A 12,748-nucleotide genomic window follows, 5' to 3' on the forward strand; every position below is an offset into this window, starting at 1 on the left:
CATCACCACTGTTGTGAAAGCCTTTAGGTGAAGCTGTCATTCTTCTTTCCTCAAAATAGCGTAGGGCGTATGTCTTAGTTCATCTGTGTTGCTATCACAAAGTGCCTGAGACTGGGCAATTTATAAGAAATCTAAATTCATTTTCTCACAGTTCTGCAGGTTGGGAGGCCCTAGATCAAAGTGCCAGCAGGTTCTGTTGCCTGGAGGGGACTGGAGAGGACCTACTCCCTCGCGCCCCTCAAGAGTGGAGGAACAACTGTGCTCACAGGGCGGAAAGGCAAACAAGCTGAAACTCCCGCTGCAGGAAGCCTCTTTCATAAGGGCCTTCATCCCATTCACGAGGGAGGAGTCCTCACCGCCTAATCACCTCTTACAGGCCCTGCCTCTTCACACTATCTCATTGGCATCACCTGGGTTTTGGAAGGGACACGTTCAAACCCCAGCAGTAAATAACAAGCCTTCATCAGTGCCTCTTAAAGGATCTGAAAATATGTAATTACAGCAGGTGTCTCTGGTGATCCTTATGCACAAAATGTTTGAGAGCCATGTGTTCGATTTTACATAAAATAATACCATAGTTTTCTCCTTTCTTCCCAATACCTCCATTTCTATCATTTTTAAAAATGAGTATTGAATTCCCAAAACATAGACACAAATGCTCACTTGCTTTATAACCGAACACCTGCCAAAGGTGAATGAAAGTGATTTTTGGATTACCCACCTCTTGGGGTTCCTGCTCTTTTTCTTTTTCTTTTTTTTTTTTTTGAGATGGTGTCTCGCTCTGTCGTCCGGGCTGGAGTGCAGTGGCACTATCGCGGCTCAATGCAACCTCTGCCTCCCAGATTCACGCCGTTCTCCTGCCTCAGCCTCCCGAGTAGCTGGGACTACAGGCGCCCGCCACCATGCCCATCTAATTTTTTTGTATTTTTATTAGATACGGGGTTTCACCATGTTAGCCAGGATGGTCTCGATCTCCTGACCTCATGATCTGCCCGCCTCAGCCTCCCAGAGTGCTGGGATTACAGGCATGAGCCACCGCACCCAGCCTCCTGCTCTTTTTCTTATCCCTACACCCCCTGGACTGGAGAGCCCAGAGCCCGAGGTCAGTAGAAAAAAGACTGTGCGTCCAATGATGTTAGCTTTGAAGACTCACGTGATCTCTGAGGACTAAGCTGTGATTGTTTTTATTTTGCCCAAATTCCTATCTAAGGGGCCTGGGGAGTCACACCCTGCAAACCATAAATTCTCATCAGATGGGTTTTATTAACCCTATAGATAGTGACTTACTTTCTGATCCGGCATAACATTATGTGAAAAAGAAATAAGTCAAATATTTTACCCCAAGACATGTTTCTTTGCCATATTTTGAAACGGTCCTGCAAAGCTGTTCTTTGTGGGAGAAAATTTGCATCTGTAAAGAATCTCTCAACAGAGCTAGATCTTTTTCTTCCAGGCCCTCCCAATCCTGAAGAGATTAACTAAAAGTCTAGTACCTTTTAAAGGTCTCAATAGGAAACATTTGTCATCTATTGTCTCTAAGGGCAGCCTCTATAAGACTTCAAAAGAACCTTGGTCTCCACAATCTTTTTGTTTTTTTCATTTTATTATTTCTTTTTTGAGACGCAGTCTCGCTCTGTCATTCAGGCTGGAGTGCAGTGGTGCGATCTCAGCTCACCGCAAACTCCGCCTCCTGGATTCAAGCGATTCTCCTGCCCGAGCCTCCAGAGTAGCTGGGATTACAGGCACCCACCACCAAGCCCAGCTAATTTTTGTGTTTTTAGTAGAAACGGAGTTTCAACACCTTGTTGGCCAGGCTGATCTCAAACCCCTGACCTCAGGTGATCCATCAGCCCGGCCTCCCAAAGTGCTGGGATTACAGGTGTCAGCCACCGCGTGTGGCCACAATCTTTTATCTTAACTTGAACATCTCTTTTCTATCGATCCTAGGTCTTTAGACAAATCCAACCAATTGTCAATCAGAAAATGTTTAAATTTACCTATAGCCTGGAAGCCCCCTTCCCCCACCACTCCTGTTTTGAATTTGAATTGTCCCGCCTTTCTGGACCAAACCAATGTATTTCTTAAATGTATTTGATTGATGTCTCCTGCCTCCCTAAACTGTGCCCCATCCACCCTGGGCACATGTTCTCAGGACCTCCTGAGGGTGGTGGCACAGGCCATGGTCACTCATTTGGCTCAGAACAAATCTCTTCACATATTTTACAGAGTTTGACACTTTTTGTCAACATCTCGAAGGAGCACTCACCCCAGTACTGCCCATGATCAGAAAGAGGGCAATGTGGAAACGCCCGAAGCCGATGGTCTCCACTGCGTCTTCCACGGTGAACGTCTTTGGCTCTAACAACGAAAGACAAAGTGGAAAAAATTGCTTCTGCAGGGAAGGGAATGCGTGTGGACTGTCAGCTTCAGCAAGCCAACCCATTATTATAAAAACAAGTTAATATGGGGGGGGTCAGTGGTAGGCAACCTCCGTCTACCAGTTCAAGCAATTCTCCTCCCTCAGTCTCCTGAGTAGCTGAGATTACACGCACCCACCGCCATGCTATGCTAATTTTTGTATTTTTAGTAGAGACGGGGTTTCACCAGGTTGGCCAGGGAGGTCCCAAACTCCTGACCTCAAGTGATCCGCCTGCCTCGGCCTCCCAAAGTGACGGGATCACAGGTGTGAGCCACCATGCCTGGCTGCTTCTTTTGAGCTCACCTTTGTGCATTTAACCTTAAAAAGGTTTCTAAACTCTAAGCAGCAGGTTGAGCTGGAGACTGCTGTGATAATCTCACCTTTAACCTGTGGCTCTGCGGTCCCCAGGCTCAACTTCCGAAGGCTGAGGATTGTGACGGGCTCTGTTGGCTTGGTTGCCATCTCCTAAATAGCTCAGGTTCCCCAAACAGCTTCCCTGGTGGAAGCAAGGGAGGGAAGAAGGAAAGACATATAAGGGTTATTGGATAGTTAGTATATGCCAGGCACACTACACACAAAATTTCCTGAAGCCCTCACAAAAATCGAATGAGGCATGTATTTTTATCCTCTTTCACACTTGGCCTCTGGAACTAAGCAACTCAGTGTTTTTCTTTCCCTACTAGTTTTTACTGATTGAGATGGAGTCTTGCTCTATCGCCCAGGTTGGAGCTCAGTGGTGCAATCTCAGCTCACTACAACCTCCGCCTTCTGGGTTCAAGTGATTCTCGTGCCTCAGCCTCTCGAGTAGCTGGGGTTACAGGCATGCATCACCACGCCTGGCTGATTTTTTTGTATATTTTGTAGAGACAAGGTTTCACCATGTTCTCCAGGCTGGTCTCGAATTCCTGACCTCAGGTGATCCGCCCACCTCGGCTTCCCAAAGTGCTGGGGTTATAGGCGTGAACCACTGTGCCCAGCCTTCTCTACTACTTTTTAGGTATGTGGCTTTGAGGAATTTGCCCTTTGCACACCTCAGTTTTCTCAAATGGGTTCCCTAAAATGGAGATGTATTATATCAATGGCACCCAACTTTCAAGGTTGTTGTGATGATTAAATGAGTTAGTTGACAGAAAGCACTTACCCCGTAACTGGCAAGTACTAATGTGCCTGATAAATGGAAGCCGTTACTATTATTACTCTGTATGAGGGATGTATTTGTCACTAATCATTATCCTAAACACTTTACGTACATGAATTATTCCCTCTAATCTTCACAGAAGATCTGTGAAATATTGTAATTTATCACTGTCTGGCATGTAAGGAACCTGAGAAATGGAGAGACTAAATGGCTAAATTAGCTAATCGAGCTAAATTAAGAGGCCAAATCAGACAACCAGGACTCTGAGGCCAGTAACCAACCTTGAGCCTGGGGCCAGACGCAGGTCTTGGCAATTTAACCAATAGCATCCTCTGAGTGGGAGGGAAGATGGCTTTGATACAGAAAAACAATCGCAAAGCAGCACTTCATACTTCCACAGATTCTGTATTTCCAGTGTGCTTTCTTGCATGTCATTGTCATTTTTTTTTTTTTGAGGCAGAGTCTTGCCCTGATCTCGGCTCACTGCAACCTCCGCCTACCGGTTCAAACAATTCTCCTCCCTCAGCCCCCTGAGTAGCTGACATTACACGCACCCACTGCCACGCTGGGCTAATTTTTGTATTTTTAGTAGAGATGGGGTTTCACCATGTTGGCCAGGCAGGTCCCAAACTCCTGACCTCAAGTGATCCGCCTGCCTTGGCTTCTCAAAGTGTTGGGATTACAGGCGTGAGCCACCACGCCTGGCTGCTTCTTTTTACCTCACCTTTTTGCATTTAACCCTAAAAAGGATTCTTAACTCTAAGAGCCAAAAGAAAACTAAGACAAGTAAAGATGGGTATCAAGTTACTGGCTTACCCACACAGACTTTTTTTTCTTCTTTCTTTTTTCTTTTTGAGACAGATCTTGCTCTGTTGCCCAGGCTGGAGTGCAGTGGTGTGATCTCGGCTCACTGCAAGCTCCGCCTCGGGGGTTCAGGCCATTCTCCTGCCTCAGCCTCCCCAGTAGCTGGGACTACAGGCGCCCGCCACCACGCCCTGCTAATTTTTTGTATTTTTGTAGACACAGGGTTTCACCGTGTTAGCCAGGATGGTCTCGATCCTGACCTCGTGAATCCGCCCGCATCGGCCTCCCAAAATGCCGGGATTACAGGCATGAGCCACCCTGCTCGGCCAGACTTTTTTTCAGATGACTTTAAGACATAGTAACTTAATTGTATGTTCCTAGTGGGATAAACAGAAAGCCTAAACTATTCTTTCTAATGATATTGTTAGTAATAATATTGGTATCATTAGTTGTATATTAGTACATATTTAGGATAAAGAAAGTAATTATGTTAATATTGTTAGTAACCCAGGTTTTCATTGTTAAGAGGAAAAGATAAATATAAAATCAAATTTAGCTATGTAAAAAATTGATAATCCTAATTTTGAACTTGAAGTAGAGATATGAAATTATTATATAACATATATTATTAACAAATATATTAACAAATATAATTATATATAACATATATAATAAATATAAACAAACAAACCCAGCCATCTTAGGTGCCTAATTTTGAACTGGAAATAGAGATATGAAATTATTATATAACATATAATATTAACAAATATAATTATTATATAACATATATAATAAATAAACATAAACAAACAAACCCAGGCATCTTAGGTAAATGGCTGATTCTGGCTCAGGGACAGGAAATGTACAAACTAAGCCTGGGGCGTCTTGTTGTAGCCTATAGCATGGGCAATATCAAAGACCCCTGGGGTTGTAATGAAAGATTACAAAATTAAAACTGAGGGCTGGGCGTGGTAGCTCTCACCTGTAATCCCAGCACTTTGGGAGGCTGAGGCAGGAGGATCCCTTGAGACCAAGAGTTTGAGGCCAGTCTGGCCAACACAGCAAAAGCCTGTCTCTACTAAAAATGCAAATATTAGCCAGGCGTGGTGGCATGCGCCTGTAGTCCCAGCTACTCAGGAGGCTGAGGCATGAGAATTGCTTGAACTCGGGAGGTGGAGGTTGCAGTGAGCCGAGATCAGGCCACTGCACTCCAGTCTGGGTGACAGAATGAGACTCCATCTCAAAAAAAAAAAAAAAATTAAAATTGAAAAGGCTCCCACTGGCCAAAGATGGGACAATTTGAACATCAGAAAGACTAATGACTGCCAAGAATTGAAACACATTGAAGATGTTAAAATCCATTTGTTCACAATAATACTATAATGAAGACCTCATTGATCACCTTTGGAGAATGGTAAGAAATAAACTCATTATTCTGAAAATTAGTAAATATAGTAAATATCTTGACTTCTTTGTACAAATTGTCTGTATATCAGGGTAACCAAACAGTTGCTGAGGGAAAATTATTTGTGAATAATAAAGCTAATATCTGCAGAGAAAAGGATGGAATTAAATTATCACTGTTTTGCACCTTCTAAAAAAATAATGGATCCAGGCAACAATCATCACTGGCTTATAAACCATGAGGTGAAAGGCTGATGGTGAACTTTGCTATGAGAGGGATATGACTGACAACACCTGAGCCCACTGAAAAATCTTAACACCACGGAAATAGAGACAGGCAGATTGCATTGGCTCCTAATGAGATGCAACAGGAAGATGTATACAACATCACCTGTGAAGTATTCTCATAAAGAGAAATTGAACCTGAATCGAATCAGGAATCTAGCTCTAGCTACCAGCTTACACGGGAAATGAAGAAACATGTTAAACAACACCATGTGGATGCAATAAGAAAAATGCAGAATGCTGGAAGCTGTATAAGAAAAATGACCCAGTTTCTTCATTAAATAAACAGCAAGGGAAAGAAGAGGAAAGGGGAACCTATAGACTAAAATAAAAGAGACATATCAAACCAAAAATGAATCTTGTTTGGATGTTCATTCAAACAAATCAACTATAAAAAATTTAAAAATAAAACAAGTGTGTGGCTGGGTGCAGTGGCTCACCTCTGTAATCCCAGTACTTTGGGAAGCCAAGGTGGGTGGATCACCTGAGATCAGGAGTTCAAGACCAGCCTGACCAACATGGTAAAACCCCATCTCTGCTAAAAATACAAAATTAGCCAGGCGTGATGGTACATGCCTGTAATCTCAGCTACTCGGGAGGCTGAGGCACAAGAGTCGCTGGAACCCAGGAGATGGAGGTTGTGGTAAGCAGAGATCGAGCCATTGCACTCCAGCCTGGGCGACAAGAGCAAAACTCCATCTCAAAAAAAAAAGAAAAACAACAATGTGAGAGAGATATAGATACAGATAATATCAGGGAAATTTTAGCAAGTTTGGAAATTTGAAGATATTAAGAAATTACTGATGGCCTCATTAGGTGTGACAATGGTATTATGGCTATGGTATAAGAAAGAATCCTTGTATTTTTGAGGTACATACTAAAATATTTACTAATGAAATGATGATGTCTGGGATTTATTTTAAAATAAATAATAGGGTGAGGGCAGCGTGTATAGGAATTACATAGGTGTGTAGATGTAAAAAGAATGGTGATCTGTTGAAAATTATTGGAGGAAGATTATTATCTTCCACTTTTGAGTATGTGTAGTATTTTCCAAAATAAATAGTTCAAAAAAATGAGGTTCTGAGATACTTTTTTTTTTTTTTTGAGACAGAGTTTCACTCTTTTGCCCAGGCTGGAGTGCAGTGGTGCGATTTCGTCACATGGCAACCTCTGCTCCCTGGGTTCAAGCAATTCTCCTGCCTCAGCCTCCCGAGTAGCTGGGATTATAGGTGCCCGTCACCATGCCCAAATAATTTTTGTATTTTTAGTAGAGACGTGGGTTTCTCCATGTTGGCCAGGCTGGTCTCGAACTCCTGACCTTAGGTGATCCACCTGCCTTGGCCTCCCGAAGTGCTAGGATTACAGGCATGAGTCACTGTGCCTGGCAGTTGTGAGATTCTTATGTAACTTTTCCAATGTCTGATCACTAGTAAGTAGTAGAATCAGAACTCACAAAGGGTTAATATCCAAAATATGTAAGAAACTCTTGGGGCAGGCACAATGGCTCATGCTTGTAATCCCAGCATTTTGTGAGGCTGAGGTGGGCGGATCACAAGATCAGGAGTTCAAGACCAGTCTGGCCAACATGGTGAAACCCTGTCTCTATTAAAAATACAAAAATTAGCCAGGTATGGTGGCGTATGCCTGTAATCCCAGCTACTCGGGAGACTGAAGCAGGAGAATCACTTGAAACTGGGAGGCAGAGGTTGCAGTGAGCCGAAATCATGCCACTGTACTCCAGCCTGGGTGACAGAATGGGGCTCTGTCTTGGCAGGGGGGCAGGTGGCAAAGAAACTCCTGGCCAGGTGTGGTGGCTCACATCTATAATCCCAGCACTTTGGGAGGCTGAGGCAGGCAGATGACCTGAGGTCAGGAGTTTGAGACCAGCCTGGCCAACATGGTGAAACCCCATTTCTACTAAAAATACAAAAACTAGCAGGGCACGATGGTGGGTGCCTGTAATCCCTGCTACTTGGGAGGCTGAGGTGGGAGAATCACTTGAACCTGGGAGGCGGAGGTTGCAGTGAGCTGAGACTGTGCCACTGCACTACAGCCTGGGCAACAAAGCAAGACTCCATCTCAAAAATAAAAAATAAAAAAAAAAAAAAAAGGAAAAAGGAACTCCTGCAACTTGAGCAAAACCCAGAAAACTCAAATGATGGGCAAAGGACCTGAGCAGACAGTTTTCAAGTGAAGACATACAAATTGCCAATAGACAGCCAGTACAAATGGCCAATGAAAAGGTGCAGGACATCACTAATCCTCAGAAAAATGCAAATCAAAACCACAGTGAGACATTACCTCATACTTGTTAGGATGGCGATTATCAAAAGGACAAGAGAGAGATAGTTGTGGGAATGTGGAGAAAAAGGAACACTTGTACACTGTTGGTGAGAATGTAAATTGGTGCAGCCACTATGGAAAACACTATTGAACGATCCTCAAAAAATTAAAATAGAACCACAGATATGATCCAACAGCCCTACTTCTGCTTATATCCAAATGGAATTGAAATCAGTTATCTCAGAGAGATATCTGCACTCCCATGTTCACTACAGCGTTATTCACGATAGCCAAAACATAAAACAACCCAAATGTCCATTAACGGATGTGTGGAAAAGGAAATTGGGTACATGCATACAAGGGAATTCTTCTTTTTTTTTTTTTTTTCTGAGAAGGAGTTTCATTCTTGTTGCCCAGGCTAGAGTGCAATGGCAGGATCTCAGCTCACTGCAACCTCCGCCTCCTGCGTTCAAGCGATTCTCCTGCGTCAGCCTCCCAAGCAGCTGGGATTACAGGCACGTGCCACCACACCCAGCTAATTTTGTATTTTTAGTAGAGACAGGGTTTCACCGTGTTGGTCAGGCTGGTCTCCAACTCCCGACCTCAGGGGATCCACCTGCCTCAGCCTCCCAAAGTGCTGGGATTACAGGTGTGAGTCGCTGCGCTCGGCCACAATGGAATATTATTCATCTTTAAAAAAGAGGGAAATCCTGCCATCTGCAACAAGGTGGATGAAACTGAAGGACATGATGCTAAATTAAACAAGCCAGGCACAGAAGAATGGATACTATGTTATATCATTTACATGATGAATCAAAAATAGTCAAAGTCATAGAAGCAGAGAGTGGAATAGTGGATGCCATTCTGAGGGGCTGAGGGGAAGGGGAAACAGGTAAGTATTAGTCAAAGGCACAAAATTTTGGCTATAGAAGATGAATGAGTCCTAAAGATCTTCCTACAGCATTGAGCCTATAGTTAACAATATGGTATCGTGCGCTTAAAATTTTGCCAGGAAGGTAGATCTTCCGATAAGTGTTCTTATCACAAAAATAATAATAGCTGGGTGTGGTGGCTCATGCCTGTAATCCCAGGAATTCGAGACCAGCCTGGCCAACATGGTGAAACCCCGTATGTACTAAAAATACAAAAATTAGCCGGGCATTGTGGCGGGTGCAGTGGTGGGCACCTGTAATCTCAGCTACTCGGGAGCCTGAGGCAGGAGAATCACTTAAACCCAGGAGGCAGAGGTTGCAGTGAGCCGAGATTGCGCCACTGCCCTCCAGCCTGGGCAACAGAGCAAGACTCTGTCTCAAAAATAAATAAATAAAATAAGTAATATAAAAGAAGGCTAGAGGAAACTTTTGGAGGTAGGTTTATGGCATAGATTGTGGTGATGGCTTCACAGTGATACTTATCTCCAAACTCTTCAAGTTGTATACATTAAATGTGTACCAGTTTTTATGTCATTCATGTCTCAATAAAGTGGTTAAAACAAAAACAAAAACAAAAAAACTCAACCCAAGCTGTCCTTTTGCCAGAACATAAAAATAGCCAGAGAGGGCCGGTTGCCACGGCTCACGCCTGTAATCCCAGCACTTTGGGAGGCTGAGGTGGGTGGATGGCCTGAGGTCAGGAGTTTGAGACCAGCCTGGCCAACATGGCGAAAACCCGTCGCTACTAAAAATACAAAAATTAGCTGGGCGTGGTGGCAGGCGCCTGTAATCCCAGCTACTCAGGAGGCTGAGGCAGGAGAATCACTTGAACCCAGGAAGCGGAGGTTGCAGTCAGCCGAGATCGTTCCACTTCACTCCAGCCTGGGCTAAAGAGCGAGACTCCGCCTCAAAAAAAAAAAAAAAAAAAAAAAAAGCCAGTAAACAGCTGTGTAGTAGCACATCAAGGTCATTAATGTTTGCCAAGTGCTGGCTCTGTAGTTCCTGTGGAGGCTTCAGAGGAGGATCTGACATGTTCCTGGCCTAAGGAGTTTTTTGTTTTTTGGGGTTTTTTTTTTTTTTTTGAGACAGAGTTTCACTCTTGTTGCCCAGGCTGCAGTGCAATGGCGCGATCCTGGCTCACCGCAACCTCCGCCTGCCAGGTTCAAGCAATTCTCCTGCCTCAGCCTCCCGAGTAGCTAAGATTACAGGCATGTGCCGCCATGCCCAGCTAATTTTGTATTTTTAGTAGAGACGGGGTTTCTCTGTGTTGGTCAGGTTGGTCTTGAACTCTCCACCTCAGGTGATCTGCCTGCCTTGGCCTCCCAAAGTGCTGGGATTACAGGCGTGAGCCACCGCACCTGGCCTAGTTTTTAATCTAGCTGGGGATGCAAAAGATAAACATAACAAACAATTATATTGCAGTGTATATATTCTTTGTCTTCTTAAACACTGTCACAGAGACATAAATATTCCCAGATGGGAAAAAGATCAATAATGCTCAGAGATAATCCATGAAATTCTCTCTCTCAAGAGAGACCATAAAAAGTATGAAAAGTTGTTATTTACACATAGTGAGAGAAGCAAAATAATTGGTCTCTCAGCCCATCTGGGAGCCTGAAAGTTATGAGGACAGACAATTCTAAAACTACTGCTCCCTTTTCAAACATTGTTGGAACACCATTTGAAGGGTGTTCTTTATTTGGAAGCTGTTTTTTTTCGTTTTTTCCTCTTTTTTTTTTTTTTTTTTGAGATGGAGTTTCACTAGTGTTGCCTAGGCTGGAGTGCAATGGCGTGATCTCGGCTCACCACAACCTCCGCCTCCCAGGTTCAAGTGATTCTCCTGCCTCAGCCTCCCGAGTAGCTGGGATTACAGGTGCCCACCACCATGCCCAGCTAATTTTTTTATTTTTAGTGGAGATGGGGTTTCACCATGTTGGCCAGGCTGGTCTCAAACTCCTGACCTCAGGTGATCCGGCCAACCTCAGCCTCCCAAAGTGCTGGGATTAGAGGCATGAGCCACTGCACTTGCCCTAAATTTTTTTAATTTTAATTTAATTTTTATTTTTTGATACAGGGTCTTACTCTCTTGCCCAGGCTGGAGTGCTACCACACCTGGGCAAAAAACAAAAAAAAAATTGGACTTAATAAAAATTTAAAACTTTTGTGCATCTAAAGACACTATTGAGAAGGTGAAAAAAAAAAAACAGAATGGGAGAGAGTATTTGCAAATCATATACCTGATAAGAGTGTAATATCTAGAATTATATAAAGAACGCTTACAACTCAATAATAAAAAGACAATCTAATTTTTTTTTTTTTTTGAAATTGAGTCTTGCTGTCGCCAGGCTGGAGTGCAGTGGCATGATCTCAGCTCACTGCAAACTTCCCCTCCAGAGGTAAAGTGATTCTCCTGCCTTAGCCTTCTGAGTAGCTGGGATTACAGGTGCGCACCACCACACGCAGCTAATTTTTGTATTTTTTAGTAGAGACAAGGTTTCACCATGTTGGCCAGGATAGTCTTGATCTCTTGACCCCGTGATCTGCCTGCCTCGGCCTCCCACAGTGCTGGGATTACAGGTGTGAGCCACCGCACCTAGTGACAACCTAATTTTTTAAATGGGCAAATGATTTCAATAGACATGTCTACAAAGAAGATATGCAAATGGCCAATGAGCACATGAAAAGAGACTCAACATCATTGGTCATTCGGGAAATGCAAATCAAAACTACAAGATATCACTTCCTACTAAGTAGGATGCCTAAAAAAAAAAATTTTTTTTTTTTTTGAGACAGAATTTCACTCTTGTTGCCCAAGCTGGAGTGCAGTGGCATGTTCCTGGCTGACTGCAACCTTTGCCTCCTGGGTTCAAGCAATTCTTCTGCCTCAGCCTCCAAAGTAGCTAGGATTACAGGCATGCACCACCACACTCGGCTAATTTTATACTTTTAATAGAGACAGGGGTTTCACCATGTTGGTCAGACTGGTCTTGAGCTCCTGACCTCCAGTGGTCCACCTGCCTTGGCCTCCCAAAATGCTGGGATTACAGGTGTGAGCCACAGCGCCCAGCCAGATCCCTAAAATTAAAAAGGTAGGCAGTATGTTTCTCATACTTTATAATTATTTTTTTAAAAAGGCAGTAGCAAGTGTTAGTGAAGATGTGGGGGCATCAGAACAATTGTGTGTTGCTGGTGGGAATTTAGAATCATGTAGCCCCTGTAGAAAACAGTTTGTCAGTTCCTCAAAGCGTAAACATAGAGTTACTGTATGTGCTGTTCCACTCCTAGGTATAACCCCAGGAGAATTGAGAACATAATCTTATGAGTTGAATTGTGTGCCCATCAAAATTTATGTGTGGAAGACCTAACCCCTAGTACCTCAGAACGTGACTTGATTTGCAATTAGGATCATTGCAGATGTAATTCTTTAAGATAAAATCAGCTCTTCCTCTTTCCCTAAGCAGCCTGAGGTGATCTGTGAAA

At 43.5% G+C, this 12,748-nt stretch overlaps 1 protein-coding gene across 1 annotated transcript in view; it reads right to left on the reverse strand.

Moving 5' to 3' along the window:
* The window catches only part of SVOPL (SVOP like), a 78,689-nt gene extending 75,808 nt beyond the window's left edge, over window positions 1-2,881 (reverse strand). Inside the window, exons 1-2 of the mRNA XM_058442340.1 lie at window positions 2,800-2,881; window positions 2,267-2,358 (exon numbers count right to left, since the gene is read on the reverse strand). Coding sequence (XP_058298323.1) covers window positions 2,267-2,358; window positions 2,800-2,881 — 174 coding nt within the window. The remainder of the gene's footprint in view (window positions 1-2,266; window positions 2,359-2,799) is intronic.
* Between the last annotated feature and the right edge of the window lie 9,867 nt (window positions 2,882-12,748).

This window comes from Hylobates moloch, unplaced genomic scaffold (assembly GCF_009828535.3).
Source record: "Hylobates moloch isolate HMO894 unplaced genomic scaffold, HMol_V3 SCAFFOLD_1, whole genome shotgun sequence".
In the NCBI taxonomy this organism is placed as follows: domain Eukaryota; kingdom Metazoa; phylum Chordata; class Mammalia; order Primates; family Hylobatidae; genus Hylobates; species Hylobates moloch.